At 47.1% G+C, this 26430-nt stretch overlaps 1 protein-coding gene across 10 annotated transcripts in view; it reads right to left on the bottom strand.

Annotated features, from left to right (window-relative positions):
* The window catches only part of FAM3D (FAM3 metabolism regulating signaling molecule D), a 45180-nt gene that overhangs the window by 6465 nt on the left and 12285 nt on the right, over nt 1-26430 (bottom strand). For 8 of the 10 annotated variants that reach the window (XM_008260859.5, XM_089306010.1, XM_089306016.1 and 5 more), the window contains exons 3-7: nt 25723-25830; nt 23296-23316; nt 19804-19921; nt 18719-18777; nt 540-590 (exon numbers count right to left, since the gene is read on the bottom strand). In XM_008260859.5, the coding sequence (XP_008259081.1) occupies nt 540-590; nt 18719-18777; nt 19804-19921; nt 23296-23316; nt 25723-25830 (357 nt within the window). Of the gene's footprint in view, nt 1-539; nt 591-11517; nt 11908-18718; nt 18778-19803; nt 19922-23295; nt 23317-25722; nt 25831-26430 lie in introns of those variants that run through there. The other 2 variants (XM_089306018.1, XM_089306017.1) reach the window with 2 other exon arrangements.

Genomic DNA, 26430 nt, shown 5'->3' with positions numbered 1-26430 from the left:
CTGCAAGGTGCATCTCCCCTGGCCCTGTGGACTCCTCACCCACGAGCTGGGACCAAGAAAGCCAGGTGGGGCCGCCTGCAGCCCTGGGCTCAGGGCCATCCCGCTTGTCCATAAGGCAGGCACCACACCCCTCCTTGCAAAGGCCTCCACATCCCAGGGCAGCCCCTTCCTCCAGCAATTATAGGAGGCCTCCCAGTCCAGACTCCACTTGCAGCCCAGGGCCAGGGGCTCCTGCACCCCTCTGGGCTGTCTCTCCGTATTAGCAAGACTTCTGTACACACTCAGGATGGGCCTCCCTCCTTGTGCTGTCTCGTGTCCCCAGTCCCCCTGAGCCTGCCTCCCCAGTAAACCCTCACACTTGTCTCATGATCTGCACCTGGGCTAGGCCTACCGAGAGAGCTGGCATGCCAAAGGCAGCAGGTGGCCCTGAGCCCAGCTCCGTCATCTCCCATGAAAACCATCACCTGCCGGGGTGGGGTGTGTGTGTGTGTGTGTGCGCCCGCGCGCGTGCACATCCGCCTGCGCCCAGACAGGCCTACCTCCAGAGTACATGTCGAAGGAGTTGTGTCTCAGCACCAGTCCTGTGGTTCCTGGGGGTTGAGAGAGCACAGTGATTACTTCCTGCATCAGGGGTCATTCCGCTCGCCATTTTGCCACAGTGGCAACAGAACAATCTGAGGTCCAAGAAATGGAACAAGGATGGAATGAAATCAGATCAGGCCCAAACCGTGCAGGACAGCTGCAGGAGCCCAGTACCCATCAGGCTCATCCGAGGGCACGGGCTGGACGGCTCTGGACTCAGCGAACAGGACCCATCCGAGTTTGTGTTCTACGCTGCCCCTCCCTAGCACCTGAGCCAGCATTCGAATCTGCCTTAGCACCCGGACCGTGGGTTGTGGGAGCTGAACAGGATGTGTTTCAAACACGTAGTAAGAACACAGGACAAGTGTTCGCCGCACAGTAGCAACCAGAGGAGTAGCAGATTCCAAGATGGTGAATGCGGACAGGCACACTGCGCTAGGCTAGGGGCCGATAGTAAACAACACAACAACAAATGTGCATTCTCAGGGGAGAGTTGGAGGGAAAACTGTAGTGGAGACTGCGCGGAAGGCAAAGTCACGCCACAGATCTGTGTGCAAGGGGCAGACGTGCAGCACCGAGCACAGACACCACAAACGACCCCGCGGCCCTGAGCTGGAGAAAGCGCCAACTTTGACAAGGTGAGACGAGACTGCAGGAGCCTGTGCCGCTGGTCCTACAGCTGGAGGGAGAGCCTAGCAGACCACACTGTCTGAGTCCGGCCCAGAGCCCTGAGAGGAACGGGGCGCCTGCTCACCCAGAGGAAAAAAAGGGGGGCATGTTCCTCTCCCCACATGCCCCCCAGCAATGGTGCCAGGCAGCAGGCTGAGAGGGTGGGCGCCGTTTTGGACATAGTAGGTAGCAGCTGCGGCAGCTCTTGTGCACACACAGCAACTGGCGGGGATGCACACCATCTTGTCAGCAGAGGCAGCCGCAGCAGCTCCGGTGGGAGGAGAGGCCACTCCGACATTACTACTGGCTGCCGAGACTGGTCTATGCACCACAACCGGCAGGCAGAAGGCCCGATTGGGAAGCAGGTAGGGCGCCAGACAGCGGGCATTGTGCACCTGTGTGATCCAAGGATTTTACTAGAGAGAAAAATCCACATTCCCCACTTTGAGTCTGGCTGGGAAGACTGACAGTGGGCTGGGCACCCACATGCGACGGTGGGGCACCCCTAACCTCTCAACCTATCACAGGCTTTGTCTCAAACCGCCTAGGAGGAGCACCCACAGGCAGCTGGCTCGGGGAACGTCTCAGCCTCTCTGTGGACGGGACAGGCTGGTGGGGTGCAGTGGATACCCTGCACCCTGTAACTGTGGGAGCTTTGTGGGCTGAGACTGCGGGAACTCTGACTGCGTGAGAGCACACAGGGTGTAGCTGAGTGTCTGGGCAGTCCCTGGGTGGGGCTCCACACGCTCAGCACTCCCTGACTGCCGGGGGTGGGTCCCTGCAGTGGGATGCAGGCCCACACTAAGGACTGCACAGGTCCTTTTGTGAGTTCATGTGGGAGCAAGGGTGACTACTACACACACTCAGGGCTAATGCCGGGCAAAGAGGAGGGAAGGGTGTGATTACACTTGCAGAGTCATCTTGTGCTAACGAGAGGCGATCTACTGCACCCAACTCGGGTGTCGCCCTGACCAGAGCTCTGTGGCCACATCCAACACACACCTCTGGCTATTCACCCAGAGAGCAGACATTCCACTGAGTCACAGAGGCATAGTTCAAAGATGAAGGCCATCAAAAGAAAAAAAAATCAAAAAGTACCTCCACAAATGCCTAAAAATAAACGCAGAAATTCAAGAAACAATAGGGAAGACAACATGATCAACACACTCTTCCTCAAAGGAACATAGCAACACTTCAACAATAGAATGCACAGAGGATGAACTGATGCAACGCCTGACATGGAATTCAAAAGAAAATCATGGGCTAACTCAGAAGCAAAGAGAAGCAAATCCATCAATTAAAGAAATCCAAACATGACATGAATGAAAAATTTTCTGATGAAATGGAGATTTTAAAGAGAAATAATAAAGTATTAGAAATGAGGAATTCAATAGGCCAAATACAACAACAGATTAGTGAGGCAGAAGAAAGAATATCTGACCTATAAGACAAATCTTTGGAAATTTTTCAGTCAGAACAACAAAAAGAATAAAGGAAAAAGAAGGAATTTGAAATATTAAAACCAGTGTTGGAGATTTATGGGATACTGTCAAAGGATCCAACATATGGTTTTCAGGAGTTCCTGAAGGCATGCAAACAGAGAATACATTAGAAGGCTTTTTTAGTGAAATAATTACAGATAACTTCCCCAATTTCGAGGAACAAAGAGATGTCCAAGTATGGGAAGCACACAGAACTCCTAATAGACATGATCAGAAAAGATCCTCGCCACGGCACGTTGTAATCAAACTCTCCACAGTAAAACAAAGAAAAGAGTCTAAAATGCACATGACAGAAATGCCAGATTATTTTCAGAGAATTCCAATTACATTCACAGCTCAGTTCTCATCAGAGACCCTACAGGCTAGGAGAGAATGGCAAGATATAGTCCAAGTCTTATGAGAAAAAAACTGTCAACTTCACCTTCATTCACAAATGAAAGCTTTGCAGTATTGTGGGTTAAGAGCTTCCATAATAATTTGTCACCACTTGTCCAGCCTGATAAAAGACGCTTAAGGATGTGCTACACACAGAAACACAGAAGGATAGCCATCATTATGAAAGAATGTGAAGGCAGAAAATCTCCCAGTTAGGGGCTGGCACTGTGGTGCAGCGGGTTAAAGCCCTGGCCTGAGTGCTGGCATCCCATATGGATACCAGTTCTAGTCCCGGCTGCTCTTCAGATCCAGCTCTCTGCTAAGGCCTGGGATAGCAGTAGAAGACAGCCCAACTCCTTGGGCCCCTGCACCCACATGGGAGAGCCGGAAGAAGTGCCTGGCTCCTGGCTTCGGATTGGCACAGCTCCAGCCATTGTGGCCATTTGTGGAGTGAACCAGAGGATGGAAGACCTCTCTCTGTCTCTACCTCTCTCTGTAACTCTTTCAAATAAATAAAATAAACCTTTAAAAAAAAAAAGAAAAGAAAATCTGTCAGTTAAAGTACAAAGGAAATCCAAAGTAAACAACAGGAACATTTATGGAAAAAATGGCAGGGCCAAGTAGTTACTTAAAAATAGCAAACATGAATGTAAATGGCCTCAGTTCTCCAGTTAAAAGATACAGACTGGCTGAATGGATAAAAAACAAGACCTGTCTATTTTCTGCCTACAACGAACACATTTCACCAACAAAGATACATGCAGACTGAAAATGAAAGGATGGAAAAAGATATTCCATGCTAATGGAAAGCAAAAAAGGGAATGTGTAGCTATTCCAATACCAGACAAAAAAGACTTAACACAAAAACTGTTAAAAGAGACAAAGAAGGGCACTATGTAATGGTGAAGGAATCAATTCAACAGGAAGATGTGACTATAACAAATATATATGCACTCAATCTCAGGGCAACTGGCAATTTAAAAGAAGTGTTAACAAATCTAACTGGAGACTTGGACGATAGTAATGGGGAACTTCAACACCCTGCTTTCATCAATGGACAGATCAACTACACAGAAAACAAAAAAACAACAGAGCTAAACAACACTATGGATCAAATGGACCTAACATATCTACAGAATTTTTCATACTACAGTGGCAGATTACACATTCTTTTCACAGTGCATGGAACTTTCTCTAGTATGGACAATATGCTAGGGCATAAAGCAAGTCTCAGAAAATTCCAAAAAACTGAAATCATACCACGCATCTTCTCTGATCACAGTGGGATGAAGCTGGAAATGAACAATTTAAGAATCTCTAGAACATATGTAAACATATGGAGACTGAACAACATGCTCCTGAAAGAACAGATAGAACAAACCAAAAGGGATATAAAAACATATCTGGGGCCAGCGCCGCTGCTCAATAGGCTAATCCTCCACCTAGTGGCGCTGGCACACAGGGTTCTAGTCCCAGTCTGGGCGCCAGATTCTGTCCCGGTTGCCCCTCTTCCAGGCCAGCTCTCTGCTGTAGCCCGGGAAGGCAGTGGAGGATGGCCCAAGTGCTTGGGCCCTGCACCCCATGGGAGACCAGGAGAAGCACCTGGCTCCTGCCTTCGGATCAGCGTGGTGCGCCGGCCACAGCGCGCCAGCCGTGGCGGCCATTGGAGGGTGAACCAATGGCAAAAGGAAGACCTTTCTCTCTGTCTCTCTCACTATTCACTCTGCCTGTCAAAATAAAACAAAACAAAACAAAACAAAACAAAAAAAAACAAAAAACAAAAACAAACAAACAAACAAAAAAAAACCAAAAAAACAAAACTTGTATCTGGAAACGAATGAACATGACAATACAACATATCCAAACTTACAGGCAGAATGGCACCATAGCTTAGTAGACTTAGCCTCCACCTCTGGCACTACCATCCCACATGTGTGCTGGCTCAAGTATCGGCTGCCTCGTTTCTGATCCAGCTCTCTGCTAATGGCCTAGGAAACTAGTGGACGATGGCCCAAGTGGTTGGGCCCCTGCACCTGCATGGGAGACCCAGAAGAAGCTTCTGGTTCCTGGCTTCAGACTGGCCCAGCTCTAGCCACTGTGGCCATTTGGAGAGTCAAACAGCAGATGAGATGATCTTTCTTTCTCTCCCTTCCCCTGTCTGTAACCTTAACTCTCAAATAAGTAAAAATCTTTAAAAAAAAAAAAAAAAACCTTATGGGAAAAGCAAAAGCAGTGTTAAGAGGGAAGTTTATGGCAATTTGTGCCTACATCAAGAAATTGGAAATGTACCAAATAAATTATCTATAAATTCATCTCAAGGATCTAGAAAAACAACAAACCAAATCCAAAATAAGTAGGAGGAAAGAAACAATTAAAATTAGAGAAAAAATAAACAAATTGAATAAAATACAAAAGATTAGTGATATGAAGAGCTAATTTTTTGAAAAAAGAAAATCAACAACATTAGCCCAACTTACCAAAAAAAAGGGGGGGGGTTGAAAAGACCCAAATTAATAAAATCAGAGATGAAAAGGGAAATCTAACAGACACCACAGAAAACAATCATCAGGAATTACTACAAAGAGTTGTATGCCAACAAATTGGGAAATCTAGAAGACATGGATAGATCCTGGACACATACAATCTACCAAAATTGAGCCATGATGACACAGAAAACCTAAACAGACAAATAACACAGATGGAAATTGAATCACTAATAAAGACCCTCCCAACAAAGAAAATCCCAGGACCAGATGGCTTCACTGCTGAATTCCACCAGACATTTAAAGAACTAATTTCAATTCTTTTCAAGCTATTCAAAACAATCAAAAGGAAGGAAATCCTTTCAAACTCCTTCTATGAGGCCAGCATCACCTTAATTCCTAAACCAGAAAAAAATACTTCAGAGAAAGGGAACTATATAGACCAATATCCCTGATGAACACAGATGCAAAAATCTTCAACAAAATATTGGCTAATTGAATCTAACAACATATCAGAAAGATCATTCATGTGGGCCAAGTGGGATTTATCCCTGGTATGCCGGGGTGGTTCAACATTCATAAGTCAATAAAAGTAATACACTACATTAATCATCTGAAGAACAAAAAACCATATTATTATCTTAATAGATTCAGAGAAAGCATTTGATGAAATACAACATCCTTTCATGATCAAAGCCTTAGGCAAATTGAGTACAGAAGGAATATTCCTCAACACAATCAAGGCAATATATGACAAATCCATGGCCTGCATCCTACTGAATGGGCAATAGCTGGAAGCATTCCCCCTAAGATCTGGAACCAGACAAGGATGCCCACTCTCACCATAGCTACTCAATGTAAATAATAGTCCTGAAAGTTTTAGCAAAAGCAATTAAGCAAGAAAAAAAAAATCAAAGGGATACAAATTGGAAAGGAGGAATTCAAACTATCCCTATTTGAAAATGACATGATCCTGCATATAAGGGATCCAAAGACTCCACTGACTATTAGAACTCATTAAAGAGTTTGGAAAAGTGGCAGGATATAAAATCAACACAGAAAAACCAATAGCCTTTGTATACATAGACAATGCCTTGGCTGAAAAGGAAGAACTCAGTCCCATTCACAATAGCTACAAAAATAATAAAATACCTTGTAATAAATTTTACCAAGGATATCAAAGTTTGATATGATGAAAATTACAAAACATTAAATAAAGAAATAGGAGACACACAAAAGTGGAAAAATCTTTCATGGTGATGGATTGGAACAATAAATATCATCAAAATATCCATACTACAAAAAGCAATTTATAGATTAAATGCTGTTCCAATCAAAACACCAAGGACATTCTTCTCAGATCTAAAAAAAATACTAAAATTCATATAGAAACACAAGAGAACCCTGAATATAGCTAAATCAATCTTAGACAACAAAAACAAAGCTAAAGACATTAGAATACCAGATCTCAAGACATACTATAGGACAATTATAATCAAAACATCCTGGTAATGGCACAAAATTAAATATGTAGACCAATGGAACAGAATATAAACTCCAGAAATCAATCCATACAGTCACAACTAATTTATCTTTAACAAAGAAGCTAAAAAAAGTATCTGGAGCAAGGACAGTCTCTTCAACAATGGTGCTGGGAAAACTGCATCTTTGCATGTAGAAATATGAACTAGAAGACACATCTTTGGAAATCTGACAGAAAAAAAAGAAGAAGAAAATAGGGAACATAAAAACTGTTAGAGATCTATGGGACACTATCAAATGACCCAACATATGGGTCTTAGGAGTGCCTGAAGGTGTGGAAAGACAGAATGGATTAATTACCGAAAACTTTCCCAATTTCTAGAAAGAAAAGGGACATCCAAGTGGTGGAAGTATATATAACTCCTAACGGACATGACCAGAAAAGATCTTTGCCATGACTCGATGTAGCCACTTTCCACAGTAAAACCTAAGAAAAGATTCTAAAATGTGCATGAGAGAAAAGAAAGATTACTTTCAGAGGATCTCCAATTAGACTCACAGGTGACTTCTCATCAGAATCCCTACAGGCGAGATATAGACCAAATCTTAAAAGAAAAATCTGTCAACCCAGAATACTGTACCCTGCAAATCTCTCATTTATGAATGAAGGTGAAATAAAGACTTTCCATAACAGAAATTGAAAGAATTTTCCAACACTTATCCAGCCTTACAAAAGATGCTTAAAGATGTGCTACACACAGAAACACAGAAAGATAGCCATCATTATGAAAGAATGAGAAGACAGAAACTATCCCCCACGACTGTAAAAGTACAAAAGAAATCCAAAGTAAACAACAGGGATATTTATATAAAAATGGCAGGGCCAAGTTGTTATTTATCAATAGTAAAAATGAACGTAAATAGCCTCAGTTCTCCAGTTAAAAGATACAGACTGGCAGAATGGATTTAAAAACAAGACCCGTCTATCTGCTGCTTACAAGAAACACATCTCACTAACAAAGATATATGCACACTGAATGTGAAAAGACAGAAAAAGTTATTCCATGCTATATATATAGCCATTCTAGTATCAGACAAAATAGACTTCAACACAAAAACTGTTAATAGACAAAGAAGGGCACTACTATGTAATGATGAAGGGGTCAATTCAACAGGAAGATTTGACTATAATAAACATATGCACCCAACTACAGGGCACTTGGCTATTTAAAACAAATGTTAATGGGCCTAAAGGGAGACATAGACTCCAATACAATAGTAATTGGAGACTTCAGTACCCTATTCTAAGCAATGAATAGATTAATCAGAAAGAAAATCAGCAAGGAAACAACAGAGTTAATTGACACTATAGACCAAATGGACCTAACGGGTATGTACAGAAGCTTTCACCCCACATGGCAGAATACACATTTTTTCCATCAGTGCATGGAACATTCTCTAGGATAGTTCATATACTAGGCCACAAAGCAAGTCTCAGCAAATTCAAAACAATTGAATTCATACCCTGCATCTTCTCTCACCACAATGGAATAAAGCTGGAAATCAACAACTCAAAAACATCTTGAGGGAACATATGTAAACACATGGAGACTGAACAACATGTTCCTAAATGAACAGTGGGTAATAGAAGCAATCAAAAGAGAAATAAAAACATTTTTGGAAACAAATGAAGATAATCATACATCATATCAAAACTTAAAGGATACAGCAAAAGCAGTGTTAAGAGAGAAGTTTACAGCAATCAGTGCCTACATGAAGAAACTGGAAAGGTACCAAACAAATGAGTTACCAATGAATCTCAAGGACCCAGAAAAGCAACAGCAAACCAAATCCAAAACTAAAAGGAGTAAAGAAATAATTAAAATGAGAGAATAAACAGAATTCAAACAAAAATATAAAAAATTAAATGAAGAGCTTTTTTTTTGAAAAAAAAAAAAATTGATACACCATTGGTGTGACTAACCAAAAAAAAGGAAGGAAAAAAACTCAAATCACTAAAATCATAGATGGAAAAGGAACTGTAACAACAGATACCACAGAAATAAAAAGAATCATCAGAAACAATTACAAAGAGCTATATGCCAACAAATTAGGAAACCTAAAAGAATTGGATAGATTCCTAGAAATATACAAACTACCAAAATTGAGTCACAAAGAAATAGAAAGCCTGAACAGACCAATAACAAAGACAGAATCTGAATCAGTAATAAAGGCCCTCTTAATAAAGAAAAGCCCGGGACCAGACAGCTTCACTGTTGAATTCTACCAGACATTTAAAGAAGAACTAATTCCAATTCTTCTCAATCTATTCAAAACAACTGAAAAGAGGGAATCCTCCTAACTGTTTCTATGAAGCCTGCATCACCTTAATTTCTAAACTTGGAAAAGATGCAACAGAGAAAGATAACTATAGACCAAAATCCTTGATAGACACAGATTCAAAAACCCTCAACAAAATACTAGCTGATCAAATCCTACAGCACATCAGAAAGATCATTCACCCAGACCAAGTAGGATTTATCCCTGGTATGTAGGGATGATTCAACATTCACAAATCAATTAGAATGATACATCACATGAACAACTTAAGAACAAAAACCATATGATTATCTCAATAGGTACAGGGAATGCATTTGACAAAATGCAACATCCCTTCATGATGAAAACCCTAAACAAAATGGGTATAGAAGGAACATTTGTCAACACAATCAAGGCAGCGTATGACAAATCCACAGCCAGCACCCTGTTGAATGGGGAAAAGCTGGAAGCATTCTCCCTATGATCTGGAACCAGACAAGGATGCCCACTATCACCATTACTACTCAATATAGTCCTGCAAGTTTTAGCGAGAGCCATTAGGCAAGAGAAAGAAATCAAAGGGATATAAATTGGAAAGGAGGAAATCAAACTACCCCTATTTGTAGATATTTGTAGATGACATGATCCTACATATAGGAGATCCAAAAGACTCCAGTGAACTCATAAAAGAGTTTGGAAAAGTGGCAAGACATAAAATCAACACAGAAAAACCAATAGCATTTGTATACACAGAAAATGTCATGGCTGAGAAAGAACTTCTAAGTCAGGTCCCATTCACAGTAGATAGAAAAATAAAAAAATACTTTGAATAAATTTAACCAAGGATGTCAAAGATCTCTATGATGACAATTACAAAACATTAAAAGAAAGAAATATTAGAAGATACAAAAAAGTGGAACTATCTTCTAAGTTTATGGACTGGAAGAATCAATATCAAAATGTCCATACTATCAAAAGCAATTGATAGATTCAATGCGATACCAATCTAAATACCAAGGATATTCTTCTCAGATGTAGAAAAAACGATGCTTTTCCAAGATGGCAGAGTAGGGAGGGAGCTTATTGCTCTAGCCCAGGAGAAGACAGTTTTCAAAAAGTGGAGACAGTGTAGTCTCAGAGAAGAGTTGGGGAGAAAATGGCATAGGAAACTACCGAAATTAGAGGGACATGGTGGACCTAGGTAGAGGGCGAGGGCACCCGTGGCTCATGACTCCAGCAGCTGAGAGCCTACAAACTAGCATTGGAAACTGAGGTGAGACCAGACTGCAGCAGCCTAAATCACTGGCGAAAAAGCTGCAGGAAGAGACTAGAGAGAACATGGCTTGGAGCCCTATGGGCAGGACAGACACGTTTCTTTCTCCCCGACCACCTGGCAATGTGTCCTGTAACAAGCTGATAAATTGGGTGTCATTTTGGACATATGAAACAGCCGTGGCAGCTCGTGTCTGTGTCCAACGAACAGCCAAGCAGAGACTCCTGAATCTGGAGGGGAGAACTAAAAGGGGGCTTGGAGCTTGTGACTGTGTGATGCTTCTGTACCAGGGCCCTGAATAAAACTGAGGGTGTGTGGGAGGACTCATGGTGTGGCAGGGACTTTGAACAGTCAGAGGGAGACTCAATATGTTGAGTTACCTGGTTACCTGGTAAGAGACACTGCTTGGGAAACTGAACTACACTGAGGATTGCACAGATCAAATGTGTTGTCCTTGGGACACAGCAGATGAATATTATACCCACTGGGGCTAGCGCTCAGGCACTGGCCCCCTTGAGGATAGGATCTCAGCTGAGCAGAATAAATTTCCCTTCTGATTAAAAAAAAAAAGAAAAGATTTACCACACCAACCCTGGGTCTGTCAACATAGGCACACCCTTAAACCTGGAGAACTGAACAGAGCTCTGTGGCCACATCCACTACAAGCCTCTAGATACTCATGGAAATTAGACACTCCACTTATCTACAGATTAATAGTACAAAGATAAAGTCACCACAACAAAAAGAAGAAAACAATGAGTATCTCCACAAATGCCGAAGAACACACCAATTCAAGAAACAAGAATAAGGAAAACTTGACACCTACAAAAGAACACAACACTTTAATAGTAGATTGTGAAGATGATGAAGTGGAAGAAATGCCAGAAACGGAATTCAAATAATTGCACATAAGATTACATAGATGGGCTGGTGCAGCGGCTCAATAGGCTAATCCTCGGCCTGTGGTGCTGGCACACTGGGTTCCAGTCCTGGTCGGGGCGCTGGATTCTGTCCCAGTTGCTCCTCTTCCAGTCCAGCTCTCTGCTATAGCCTGAGTGTGCAGTGGAGGATGGCCCAAGTGCTTGGGCCCTGCACCTACGTGGGAGACCAGGAGGAAGCACCTGGCTCCTGGCTTCAGATTGGCGCAGCGCCAGCCGTGGCAGCCATTTGGGGGTGAACCAATGGAAGGAGGACCTTTGTCTCTGTCTCTCTCTAACTCTGCCTGTCAAATAAAAAAGAAAAAGATTACATAGATGTAATCAGAAGCACATGTACAAATTACTAAAATCCATACAGGACACAAAAGAAAATTTCTCCCATAAAATTGAGATCTTAAAGAGAAATCAAAATGAAATAAAGTATTCAAAAAACAAATAAAAAATGCAATGGACAGCCTTAACAACAGAATTGGTGAAGCAGAAGAAAGAATACATGACTTAGAAGACAAAGCACAGCAAAGTATACAGTCAAACCAAAGACAACAAGAAGAAATTAGAAAACTGCAAAAACACTGTTGTAAATCTACAAGATAATATAAAAAGACCCAATATACACGTTCTAGGAGTTCATGAAGGCAGGGAGAGAGATAAAGGATTAGAAGGCCTGTTTAGTGAAATAGTAACAGAAAACTTCCGTAGTTTGGAGAAAGAAAGACTTCCAAATACAGGAAGCATGTAGAATTCCTAACAGACACTACCATAAAAGATCCTTGCCACGATATACTATAATCAAATTCACCACAGTAAAACATAAAGATTCTAAAATGTGCATGAGAGAAACACCAGATGACTTTCAAAGGAACTCCAATTAGACTCAAAGCAGACCTCTCATCAGAAACCCTATAGGCCAGGAGAGAACAATGAGATACAGTCTAAGTCTTAAGAGAAAAAAACTGTCATGCCAGAATATTATACTCTGAAAAGCTCTTTTATGAATGAAGGTAAAATAAAGACTTTCCATAACAAACAGAAATTCAAAGAATTTTTCACCACTGTCCAGCCCTACAAAAAATGCTTAGGGATGTATTGTATACAGAAACAGAAACAGAAATGTGGTCATTACTATAAAAGAAAGTAAAGGAAGAAAATCTCTCGGTAAAAGTTCAAAGAAAATTCAAAGTAAAAAATAGGAACATTTTTGGAAAATTGGCAGGGCAAAGTCATTACTTATCAATAGTCACCTTGAATGTAAGTGGCCTCAACTCCCGAGTTAAAAGATTCAGACTGGCTGAATGGATTAAAAAAACCCATCTATTTTCTACCTACAAGAAACAAATCTCTTTAGCAAAGATGCATGCAGACTAAAAGTGAAAGGATGGAAAAAGATGTTTCATGCCAACAGAAACCAAGAAAGAATTGGTGTAGCCATCTTAATATCAAAAATAGACTTTAACACAAAAACTGTTAAAAGAGGCAAAGAAGGGCAGTATATAATGATTAAGGGATCAATTCAACAGGATGATGTAACTATTATAAAAGTATATACACCAAATTATATGGCACTGGGTTATTTAAAAGATATGTTAAGGAACTTAAAGGGAGAGTTAGACTCAAATACAACAGTATTGGGAGACTTCAATACTCCACTTTCAACAATGGACAGATCAACCAGACAGAAAATCAACAAGGAAACAGCAGATTTAATCGACACTTTAGACTAAATAGATTTAACAGATACCTATAGAACTTTTCATCCTACAGGGGCAGAATACACATTCTTCTCAGCAGTGCATGGAACTTTCTCTAGGACTGACCACATACTAGGCCATAAAACAAGTCTCAACAAATTCAAAAAAATAGAAATCATACCATGCATCTTCTCAGACCACAATGGAATGAAGCTGGAAATTAGCAACTCAGGAATCTCTAGAGTATATGCAAACACATGGAGATTGAACAACATGCTCATGAATGAACAGTGGGTCATAGAAGAACTCAAAAGAGAAATAAAAAAAGGTCTGGAAACAAATGAAGATGACAATATACTATATCAAAACTTAAGGGATACAGCACAAAAAGTGTTAAGAGGAAAGTTTACAGCAATAGGTGCCTACATCAAGAAATTGGAAAAGCACAAAATAAATGGGCTATCACTACATCTCAAGGATCTACAAAAACAGCAGCAAACTAAACCCAAAACTAATAGGGGAAAAGAAATAATTAAAATTAGAGAAGAAATCAACAAAACTGAAACCAATACAAAAGATCAGCAAAATGAAGAGCTGATATATTTTTTTTTATTTTTATTTTTGGACAGGCAAAGTGGACAGTGAGAGAGAGAGACAGAGATAAAGGTCTTCCTTTTGCCGTTGGTTCACCCTCCAATGGCTGAAGCAGCAGGGTCACCGCGCTGGTCCGAAGCCAGGAGCCAGGTGCTTCTGGTCTCCCATGCAGGTGCAGGGCCCAAGGACTTGGGCCATCTTCCACTGCACTCTCTGCTATGGCCGGGAGCTGGCCTGGAAGAGGGGCAACTGGGACAGAATCTGGCACCCCTACTGGGACTAGAACCCGGTGTGCCGGTGCTGCAGGCGGAGGATTAGCCTATTAAGCTGCAGCGCTGGCCGAAGAGTTGATATTTTGAAAAAAAAAAAAAATAAACAAAATTGACACACCACTGGCCCTACTAACCAAATGAAGGATAGATAAGATCCAAATCAATAAAATTAGAGATGAAAAAGGCAATGTAACAACAGACACCACAGAAATAAAAGACTTATCAGCTATTACTACAATGAGCTATATGGCAACAAACTGGGAAATCTTGAAGACGTGGATAGACTCCTGGACACATACAACCTACCTACATTGAGCCATGAAGACATAGAAAAGTCTCTTCAACAAATGGTGCTGGGAAAACTGGATCACCACATGCAGTAGCATGAAGACCCCTAACTTGTACCTTTCACTAAAATCTACCCAAAAATAGACTAAAGACCTAAATCTATGACCTGACACCATGAGATTATTAGGGAACATTAGGGAAGCCCTAGAAGACATCTTTACAGGCAAAGATTTCTTGGAAAAGACCCCAGAGGCTTAGGCAATCAAAGCCAAAATTGACAAATGGGATTATATCAAATCGAGAAGCTTCTGCACTGCAAAAGAAACCACCAGCAAATTAAAGAGGCAACCAACAGAATGGGAGAAAATATTTGCAAACTGTAAAACTGATAAAGGATTAATAATCAGAAAATACATCAAGAAATTCAACAACAAAACAAACAACCTGATTAAGAAGTGGGCAAAGGACTTAAACAGACATTTGTCAAAAGAGGAAATCCAAATGGCCAACAGACACAGGAAAAATTCTCAGGATCCCTAGCCCTCAGAGAAATGCAAATCAAAACCATGGTGAGGTTTCACTTCATCCCCCTTTCAATGGCTTTCATACAGAAATCAACAAACAACAAATGCTGGCAAGGATGGGGAGGAAAAGTTACCCTAATTCACTGTTGGTGGCAAACAAAGTATGCAGATACCTCAGAAGTCTAAATATAGACCTACCATATGACCCAGGCATCCCACTCCTGGGAATCTACCCAAGGGAAAAGAAATCAGCATATGAAAGAGTTATCTATACCTCCATGCTTATCACAGTTCAATTCACAATAGCAAAGACATGGAATCAACCCAAATTACGGGATATGCACACCATGGAATACAACACAGCAGTTAAAAAAATGTAATCTGGTCATTTGCAACAAAATGGATTAAACTGGAAAACATCATCATACTTAGTGAAATAAGCCAGTCCCAAAGGGACAATTCTATATGTTCTCCCTGACTTGAGATGACTAATACAGCACCTAAAAGACAACATACAGAAATGAAAACAACAATTTGAGAAGCAACAATTTGGGACAGCCCTTCTCTTGATTATTGAGGAAAAACTTTTTATTCTATATTTTTGTTTATCTTTTCCTTTATAATATTTTCCTTACCTTTCTTTCATAAGATTCATTGAACACTATACTTAACATGGAGTTGATCATATAATCATGGATTGGATAATCACCATAATCAATTTCCGCACTACCAAAAGCAATTTAGATTCAATAAAGCCCTAATCAAAATATCAAAAACATTCTTTTCAGATCTAGAGAAAACTATGCTGAAATTCGTATGGAAACACAAGAGACCCCAAATGGGTTAAACAATCTTATATGACAAAAACAAAGCAGGAAGCATCACAATATCTGATTTCAAGACATATTAAGGGAAGTCATAATCCAAACAGCCTGGTACTGGGACAAAAACAGACTTTTAGACCAATGGAACAGCACAGAAATGTCCGAAATCAAACAATGCATCTATAGCCAACTTACCTTTGGTAAAAGAGCTAAAATCAACCCCTGGAGCAAGGACAGTCTCTTCAACAGTGCTGGGGAACCTGGATCTCCATGTGCAGAAGAGTGAAGCAAGACCCCTACCTTACACCTTACACAAAAACCCACTCAACATGGATCAAAGACCTAAATCTACAACCCAATACTATCAAATCATTACAGAACATGTGAAAAACTACAAGACATTGGCATAGGCAAGGACTTCTTGGAAAAGACCCCAGAAGCCCAGGCAAAGCCAATATTAACAAATGGGACTACATCATGCTGAGGAGTTTCTGTACTGCAAAAGAAATACTCAGCAAGTGAAGAGCAACCGACAGAATGGGAGGAAATATTTGCTAGCTATGCAACTGTTAAAAGGTTAACATCCAGAATATATAAAGAGCTCCAGAAACTCAACAACAACAAACAATCCAGTGAACAAGTGGGCACAGGACTTAAACAGGCACTTTTTCAAGAAAGGTCAACACACACTGTGAAAATGCTCAGGATCACTAGCCATCAGGGAAATGCGAATCAAAATCACAATGACCTTTCACCTCACTCCAGTTAGAAAGGCTCACATACAGAAATCAACAAATGACAAATGCTGGCGAGAACATGGGGAATCCACCGCAGGATCCACTGCTGGTGGGAAGTAAACAGGTGCACCCACTGAGGAAGACAGTAAGGAGGTGCTTCAGCAATCTGAATATAGACCTACCGTGTGATCCGGCCATCCCACTCCTGGGAAGTCAGCATACGAAAGAATTATCTGTACCCCCATGTTCATAGCAGCATAATTTACAGTAGCTAAGATATGGACTCAACCCAGATGCCCATCAATTGCTGAGTGGATTACGAAACTACAGTACATATACACACCATGGAGTACTACTCAGCTGTAATAAAAAATGATACCCTCTCTTGCAACCAGGTGGATGCAACTGGAAACCATTATACTTAGTGAAATAAGCCAGTCCCCAAAGGACAGATATCCTATGTTTTCCCTGATCTGACATAATAGAATACCCGAGAAGTAATGTATTACAGTGAGATAGACATTTTGAGAACAGATGATTGTTTATAGCCCTGGTCGCCTCCACTGAGGAACAGGTTCTGTTTTGTTTTGTTCTCTTTCTCTTCATACTATTCATTGAACTCCTTTATTGCAAGTAGGGTTAACTATATGATCACTAAATATCCTGAAAATACATCATTGCAAAAATAAAGAATGGTAATCTGAGAGGGAGGAAGAGTCAGACTGTGGGTGGGAGGAAGGGTGGGGGGAAGTCCCACTATGCTCCTAAATCTATATATATGAAATAAATTAAACTTGGATAACTTAAACAAAAATAAAAAAGAAACAGTAGCAAAGAAAAACACACACACACACACTAAAAAAATAGGAGCAACCCAAAAATCATTCTGATTTCAAAGCTCTTGAATTCTGCAATATAGTATTTGGTTTTGAAAAACAAATAGCAACAAGAATGATGACCATCATTATTCACACTTAAGTGGAAAATCTGCAGCTCCTGAAGGCAAAGGGACCTGCAGTGAGCTGAGTGGCGCTCAGATGCCCTGAGGACAGGAGCCCGAATTTGCCTTGGTGGGTTGTGTGGCACAAGGAGGCAGGAGTCCTGGTGCCCCACTCTCCCCACGCACCTCAGACCTGGTGTTTTGGAGGTAAGTTGCAGTTCTCACCGTCTGCCACTAGATGGAGATGTTGCAGAAGGGATGCCAGCTCTGTATGTGACTTGACTCAAGTTGAGTAAGGACAGGGGCCCGGGGCAGGACAACACAGCGACTTCCCCTGGGCGCTAGGGAGGGAATCTACAAAACCTAAAACTGCTTTTGTGATTGTGTGGGCTTGAGTTTTTCCGGAATTGGAGAGCAAGGGTGGGGGTGTAGAAGGCCAGCGTTTGAACAGTTGTTCAAAGGAACATATGCCTCATCGAGGACTAAGAGTTGCCTGACAGCTACCTGTCCCAGCAACCCTTCTGACATGTGGCTCTGAGGCCCAGATGTCACTTGTAGGATTTTCCCTGGCTGGCATGCAGTAGGCATTGCATATATGCTTGGAGACATTTCTAGTCAAGGTAGGTGGTTCAGTGCAAAGATGACGACCTGGAATCAGCCAGATCTTGTTTCAGATCTGTTTGATTCCATTGGCTGTGTGACCCTGGGAAAGTTGCTTAACCTCTCAGCCCCTCTATTTCTCACCTAGAAAATGGGGGTACTGGGCAAAGTTACATCCTGGCCTGAGACCGAACGAGACAGCCAGCACACAGGGCATGTTCTCTGAACACTAGCCCTACTGTCACTGGTGCCCATGTTGTGAGAGGCAGCAAGGGAGGCCCCTGGACTTGGAGTTAGTGGCTGACCCCAGAGCCAAGTGTAGGGCCTGGCCCACGGGAGCTCCTGCCGTGATTGCTGAATGAATTAATGAATGTGTGCACCCAGCTCGTGACCTCACACTGGTCGTCTCCTACGGCTTCCTGTGTGTGGGTTCAGTTGCGGTGGTTTGAGGACGGCTCACATTCCCACGGAGAAGTGGGAGGAGTGGAGAGCGCCAGGCCAGGAGTGCAGGTAGAAGCAGGTCCTTGAGACCTTCGGCGCCCCACTCCGCCCACCACCAGCCACTCCTCCCCTCCTGAGCGCCACGAGGTGACGCCAGTGCATGCTGGGAGCGCCCCTGACCACTCACCGTTCACCAGGGCGATGTTCAGGCCTCTGCCCACGTTGTTTTTCACTGGACTCATGATACTAAAAGGACGAGGAAGGAAAACAAAACACAACTGTGGGTCCCACGAGAGGAACCACCCCCTTGCTTCTGTGGCTGGGGACCCCTGAGGAGAGCCGTCTGCCTCTGCTCTCAGGCCCAGTGGTTCCTGGGACTGGCCCCTTGTGCTCTCTGGCCTGGACAAGAAGAGCATGCTGGGCCTCTGGCCACAGCGACTGGGCCAGGCATAGCCCTGGACGCAGCCCACTCATGAGACCCATCCTGGGACGGGGGCAGCGGGGAGCTAGGCTAGGTTGATGTGTCAGACCAGCTGGGGTCCTCTCTTCCTGATTGCACAGAAAAGTCCATTTTCCACAGAGAAAACTAAAGCCAACGGACAGGTGACAGCAGAGGTGAAGTCGGTGGGACAGGGAGCCCTGGCGATGTGGGGGTGAGCCCCTGGATCCAGCTGGTCCTGACGTCCACCACCTCTGGCCTTTTAAGTGAATGAACCAATCAGCCATGGTTTTGCCTAAGCAAACAGGGGTTAGGTTCTGAGTCCTGACCTGGCCTCCCATCTCTGTCTTCTGTCAGAGGGTGGACCTTCCACCGTAGGGTGGACCTGGCATCCTGGGGCCTTTACTGTCTAGCTTGGCTAACAGGGACAGACTTTCTCTCGCACCCAGGTGGAAGCCCTGCTGCCTGCTACCTGTGGGCTTCAATGCCTTGGCCTGGGCCGTGAACCCTCCCCACGCACAGGCATCCCCTGAGTAGGAAGCCCAGCAGCTCAGCTGTCAGTCCCAAGTTCAGACCCTGGCTCCGCTGCAGGCTTGCCAGGCGACCCTGACGGCCCCCCTTCCCCAATCTCTTCCAGGGTAGAGGTGGGGGTGGGGACAAGATAGGGGTGCAGCAGGTGCGGCAGACATGGCCCACACACCTGCAGCAGGACACCTGAGCCCATCTCCCAAGCCCACCCCTTGCAGCCTCAGAATCTTCCCGTGAGTGAAAATTAATGAATGAGTGAACGAATGCATGACAGGAGAGGGACGCGGTGCCCCTCAGGCACTTACATGTGGTTCTCAAAGCACATGGAGGGGCCCACGACGTTGGCAGCCCCGCTGGAGATCTTAAACGCAAAGAAGTTGGCCGGGCAGGGCTTGCTGAGGCCACACTTGGTCTTCGCCACCTCTGGGGAGGAAGCGGGGAGAGATCAGCCCCTGGTGAGCAGCAGCCTGAGAAAGAGCAGTGGAGCAGGGAGGGGCAGGGCCGGGGAGTGGGCTCAGGGCCCAGCCACACACATGACATCGCCCCACCCCAGGACCCCACCAAGCCCTTCGGGCGCAGGCAGGACTGTATGCCCGCCCAGCACAGAAGTAGCTTGGGGGCTTCCCTGCAGGCCCATGCCCTAGTGAGCAAGTGGAGGAATAAGTGGACCACCAGTGTCGCCACAAGGAAGGGACTCTCTGGAGGGCCTCTCTTGGGGCCACAGAAGCCTCCTGGGACCCTCGCCTGTTGGGTGAGAGCGCCTCTCTCTAGCTAGGTTCTCCCGGCAAGTCAGCAACCTCCTCGTGCCTCGGCTTCCTCATCTGTCAAATGGGTTAACAGCGGTGCCTTCCCACTGGGTTAGACGAGGACTCTGTGAGCAGAGCTCAATGCCAAGTACATTCATTTACCTGCGGCTCATTTACTGAGCACTTGCTAAGAGCCAGACCCTGGGATGCCACAGGGACCAGGCAGGCGGCTCGGGCTGTCCCACTCGATGCTCAGGGCAGAGTCTGGGGCCCACTGGGCAGTCACTGTGTGCATCTCCGATGACCGTGGGTTTGCTAAGATCCTCACAGGGCAGATCCAGGAAGTCAAGACTGATGGGAGACGTGCATGAGACCCTGAGATGCAGCAAGGCCCTTTGTGGGCTGGGACGACACCTGTGCGGTTGGGCAGGCCGTGCTGGGCCAGAACTGGTCCATGTGGAATCAGAAAAGGGGACGGCGAGGTTGAGCCACTTTCTGTCCCCAGCCCCTGTGCCAGGGGTCAGGCACAGCCCGGCCAGGGCGCACTCTGCTGCTGCCCTCAGGTTTCCTAAGAGAAGCCGCCCAGCCGCGGGCTTGCTGCATGCCAGACACCCAGCAGGTGCTTTGTATGTAGTATCTCATCCAACTGCCCCAGGACCTCCCACACCAGCACTTAGTAGGCACTCAAGAAATCTTGCTGAGATGGACACTGGGATAGCACTGGGCCAGGCTGAGCCTGAGACGGAGCGGGGTGGGGGGGCACACCATGTACTGCTGCAGGTATGGCAAGCGTGGGGCCCCCTTGAGCGGGTAAAGGCGCCCTAGTTAGGAGCGAATGCAGCCCCCGTGGAGCATGCTGCTGGATTCGGCTTCCCTGGGCAGAGCCCTGATAGGAGATACCCAGCCTGGCCCCCCTCTGTGGCCTCAGTACAGCTGCCTCCTGGCTGTCCCCCAGCAAGGGAGGCCCTGGCAATGCAGACAGTGGGGTGCAGACCCCAGGAAGAGCTGTTCAGGAGGGAGCGAGCTGGCCACGGACTGGACCTGCCGCTTTCACTCTCTGTGGCATCTCCAGGAGGGACCCAGGCTTGATGTGGGGTGGGCCGCCCAGCGGTCCTCAGCCAGGGCCTGGCTCCTCTGCTGTCCTGAGCCCTGGGCACCCATCACCCTCCCCTTCCAGGAGAGGCCACGTTACTCCTGTGAGCAGAGGGGCTGCCCCGAGCCGGCCCAGGGCCTCACGGGCTGCAGCTAAGCCCGGTCCCGCTGCCGTCAGCAGCGTGGCTTAACCAGGCTTTTCCGGAATTGATTTTCTGACCACGGGTCCTTCACGATCAAGCTCTGGCTGACGGCAGAGGGCACCTGGGCGGGCGGGGTGGGTGCAGCATCTCGGCCCCTGGGAGGCAGCCGCTCTGCTGCCTGGGTTCTGGCTTTGGGTTGCTCCTCTCCAGCTGCCTGAAACCTTGAGGTCCAAAGCCACCAGGGACCCCGGCACTGCTGCTCACAGCAGGACACCACGTGCTGTCAAGGACATGAAGGGGAGAGGGTGGCCAGGAGGCTAATCTGTGGTGCCACCTGCCAGACATCTCTCCCGTTATCTTTGTTGGCTGGGAAAGCAGGGAGGCGGTGGAGATCAGAGTTGTCAACTTGGTAGGTTTCAGCTTAAATGCCAATTTAAGACTTGCTGTTAGAGGCTTAATACAAAAGCTCTTGAGGCTGACTATGGGCAAAGAGTGCTGGGATCGACTGGCGATGTCTGCCCCGGGCGACAGGTGGCACTGGGGCTTGAACCTGCCACCCCACCAGCGGGTGCTGTCCATGTGTTTCTTCAGCACCAGGCTGCTGGGCCAGGCTGCGTCTGCTTCAGAACGGGACAGCAGAGGCTTCAGGGAGAGGGGGTTGAGGGTGTGGGGGGTTCCTCTGCTCTTTGTAACAGCACCGCGCACTGGGCTCCCACGGGTAGAATCCTCCTACTCCTGGAGCAGCAGCCCTCTGCGGAGTCCCCACTGCGTCTAAGTCAGAGATGGAGGGGCCTGGAGGGGCTGCCTCCTGCGGAGAGCTGTTGAGGGGGGAGGGCCCTGGGTTAGCTGGTGGGGGGTGTCGACTCCCGCCACCACTTAGAGCAGCGTGCCCTCGGGCAGGAGACCCAGCCTCTCCTATGCTCTGCACTGTCCCAGCCCGGGGGCTGTGTGGACGACCACATGAGATGTCTCTGAGGTCTGAATACAGTGTCTGGCACAGGGTACACACTCCATCATGGTTCCCATCGTCAGCATCGGGCTCTCCCTCCCTTCACCTCCTCTGCCCCTCGGGAACAGGTCCTTGCTCAAGCCCTGACAACCACCACAGCGGCTGGCATCGGAGGCCTCAGCACCCCTGTCCCCCAGGCACTGCCCCTGCTGCCCCTGTCCCTGACTCTCTAGCCGAGGTCTGCACAGGAGCCCCACGTGTGCCTGCCTCTACACCTTTGCCTAGGCTGTTCCTTCCTCCCAGAGGTATCATTGAAAGGCCACCTCCTCCTGGAAACCTCCCCTGATGCCTCCCATTGGAAGAGGGGTATTCTTCCTCAAACCCAGAACACTGGCTCCGCCTTTCTTGGCTCATCTTGCATTTCTACCCCGACAAGCAGTAACCCCTTTCTGTTTGTCTCTTGGAGCTCCTAAAGTGCCCAACATGGCACACCCCTCCCCCCACCCCCCTGAAGCTGGCACCTGGAGCAGGAGCCCTGAGCTGGCCTGGGGTCCCTGTTTTGTCACTAAGGAGAACAGCCCCTGGCTCAGGCTCCTAGCTGGTTAGGGTGTCAGAGGGGGAGGCAGTGGCTGGGTGTGGTCGAGGCTGCAGGGGTGGCCCTGGGACAGGAGGACGGCTGAGTCTTGTTCCCTCCACCCTGCATGGGTCAAAGACCACCCCCCTACAGGGCTTAGGCACTTCAGAAGGCACCACTGGCGTGGGTGCTGGCAGCTGGGCAGCTGCTGGGACTCGCAGGGCTGGGTTAGAGGCCCTGGGACATCAGGACAACTGGCCCTGGGGCATGGGTGGGGGCTGGGGGATACTCACGGTTCTCCTTGGTGACCAAGCCTGTTGGAGAGAAGACAGTTCATCAGAGAGAGTTAGAGAGAGAGAGAGAGAGAGAGAGAACAAATGAACCCTGGCCTCTTCAGGATGGAAGTGGGAAGAAGGGACTTAAAATGGCACCTCTGAAACAAAGCCAAAGCTGCACTGCACGCCGAGTCCTCTCTCACTTTCCCCAGTCACCCCTTCACACATGTGCACACACACAACGCACACATCCACAGTACACACAGTGTACACACATGCACATACCCATCCCCACCTACAAGTTCACACACATGTATGCTCCCCATGCATGTGCACACACACCTTCACACACACGACTCTGTGTGGTGACGAAGAAGCCGGGCTCTGTTAGGAGACCCGCTGGAGTCCGAGCCCTCACCCCACTGTGTGACTGTGTGCAGTTTGAGACTGCCTGTGACACTGGCCCTCTCCCAGCCTTGGTTTCCTGGCTGCACACAGACACCAGCATAGCCCTCACTGGTCTGTGGGGAAGATCTGGCGACATCCCTTTGTCAGGGGCTTAACCCTGGGGCTGGCCCTGGGCCCCAAGAAGGGGCCTTCATGTGTGGTGCTGGTTGGGCTGTGTTGGGGGGGATCCTCCTGATCGCCCACAGCACAGACTGCCTGTTCTGGCCTTTAGGGTGCCAGGCACTTCCCGCCGTCTTGTCTTAGGCTGTGTCCTACTTGGTACCTACGTGGTTCTACTTCGGGTCCCCCATCATACTGGCACCAAGTCCTGGAGGACAAGACTCTCCCCGCTCCTCCCGCATACAACTCATGCAGAGAAAGGAGCTCATTTTGGGGCAGACCCACACTCGTGCATATTTTCCATTTGGCCCTGGGGGCACTGTCCATCCTGGAGTACCCCCCTACCCCTGCCTCCAAGGCCCCAGCTGGGCCCATCATAGTATGACAGCTGAGACACAGTCCTGCCCTGGCTTTGGATGTGTCTCTTGGGGAGAGAGAGAAGTGCTGTTTTAACTAAGCTAGAAGCTGTGGCCTTGGAAGAGCTGGCAGCGGCCGCGCCTGCCCTGGAGAGAAAGCTGCCCATTGAAGTAGGTTTGGGCCTGTTGGGCTAGGCAGCCTCAAGCAGAGCCCAAGGATGTGGAGAGACAGGCTCTGCAGGCTTTGTGGGAGCCCCTGGATCTAGCCACACCTGCAGGCAGATCCCCATGGACGTCCCCATTAGGTGACTCAAGAAGCCTGTACTGTCGAAACCACACAGAGTTTCTCTCTCCCACCTGAACAAGCGCTGCCCGATTTGCCAGGTAAGCCAGGAGTTCTTTGCCACACTATTTCTATGCCATGGATCCCTAGGTTGCTTTGGAAAACCCCCTCAGGACAAATTAATTCTCCCTTCCTTTCAGACACTTGGTACTCCCTACTCTGGCAGAATTTAAGTTATTAAATACATCATAAATAAAATGGGTTGAATTGCAAAGGAAACCAATTATTTCTCAATACAATAATACAAAATAAAAAAGTGTGCTGCAGTAATATATGTGCTTCAATATGAATGCCTGGAATAAAAAGGGGGTGTGCACCCAGGATAGGAAACTGAAGGGAATCGGAATAGGATAGGAAAGTGGACGTGAGCTGTCACGTTAGGCCATCGTGCCCGCGCTGTGCTTTTCCTAGCACTGGCAGTGTTTCTGTAGACTCTGAGGCTGTTAACCCACTTTCACGTTTGTATGCATTGGAATCCAATCAGACGTCCATCTGTCCATCCACCCACCCACCCACTTTCCGATCCTCCCACCCGTTCGCTGATGCAGCCATAGAACTCATCAACTGTTCCCTACGCATCTGCTCTATGCCGGGTGCGAGAGAGACGGATGTACGCAAGATAAAGGCTTCACTTTCAGGAAGCTTACACTCCAGAGGGTGCCCACAGGCCACAGCCACGGACGCAAATCAATGAACAACGTACTGCTGAGTGATGACAGTGCTCTGGAGAAAACAGGCTGAGCTGAGAGGAGTAGGGGGCACACTGGCAGCTGGGGGCACCAGGAAGGCCCAGGAGGTGACATAGGAGCGGAGACCTTAGGGCTCAGAAGGGGCTGGGCAGGGTGGGCTCTGCACGGAGGGGCTGCAGGCAGAGGGCACAGGAAGCACAGGTGAAGTCATGCGACACACAGCTCTTTCCTTCTCTCTACTCTTCCTGCTTGGCTGCTTCCCTCAGTCCTCCCCTCCTGGGAGCCCTTCTCCAAAGCAGCCCTTGGCACAGATAGAGGTGTGGCCCAGAGTCTCTGGAGCCTTCCTGACAGCCCACCGGTGCCTCTGTCCCATCCTGCCCTCCTCGTCGACGGCAGGCGCACATCTCGCCGCGCCCGGCTGTCTCCGAGGTCTCCCCGGGACGGAGGGAGGACTATGTCCGCAGCCCCCAGCAGGAGGCCCCGCACTCACCCATCCAGCGCGGCAGACGGACCGTCTGCATGTTGAAGCTGATGTAGCTGCGCACGAAGAACAGCGTGGTGACCAGGACAAAAGTGAACACCAGGAGGCGGAGCAGACCTAGGGAAAAAGGGGAGGCTGCCAGAAGACCACAGCACCCGACTGCGTTGCCAGAGCTGGTGTCTTGAGACCCCACGTTGGCGGTGCAGGCTGCACGCACGCTGTGGAGCAGGCCGTGGCGCTGTGCGGCAGGACCACATGCCAATCCATGCCATATCAAATGCTAAGATCCTGCTGCCTGGTTACGCAGCAATGTCCCTGAAAGCCAGTGCCCTGGGAGACCAAGGCAAGGGCGCACCTGCTGGGACTCAGTCTCCTGGAGATCTCCAGGCATGAGGCCTGGAAACCTGCCCTTTGTACCCCGAGGTGAGCCCTAGGCATCAGGGCAGGGGAGCTGGCGACTGACGCCGGGGTTGAGCCTGGGAAGGAGCTCAGCCTCTCCGTGCTGGAGTCTTTCAGCCACAGAGCAGACACAGCAAGGCCCTTGAGACTGAGCAGCGGCAGCAGCCGCCAGGGCAGCCTGACAGCGGGCACGGCTGGCCCTCCACATGTCCAATGAGCTCCCGGCAAAGCCACCACCACCAACTACTGCCTCAAGTTGCCGTGCCCACCCCAGACTGCTCCCTGCCCCCGACATGGCCCAGGGGCCAACCCTGCAGG

This window comes from Oryctolagus cuniculus, chromosome 10 (assembly GCF_051225735.1).
Source record: "Oryctolagus cuniculus isolate XC-2025 breed Fujian yellow rabbit chromosome 10, ASM5122573v1, whole genome shotgun sequence".
NCBI lineage: Eukaryota > Metazoa > Chordata > Mammalia > Lagomorpha > Leporidae > Oryctolagus > Oryctolagus cuniculus.
This window is presented reverse-complemented; position numbering and strand designations above follow the sequence as displayed.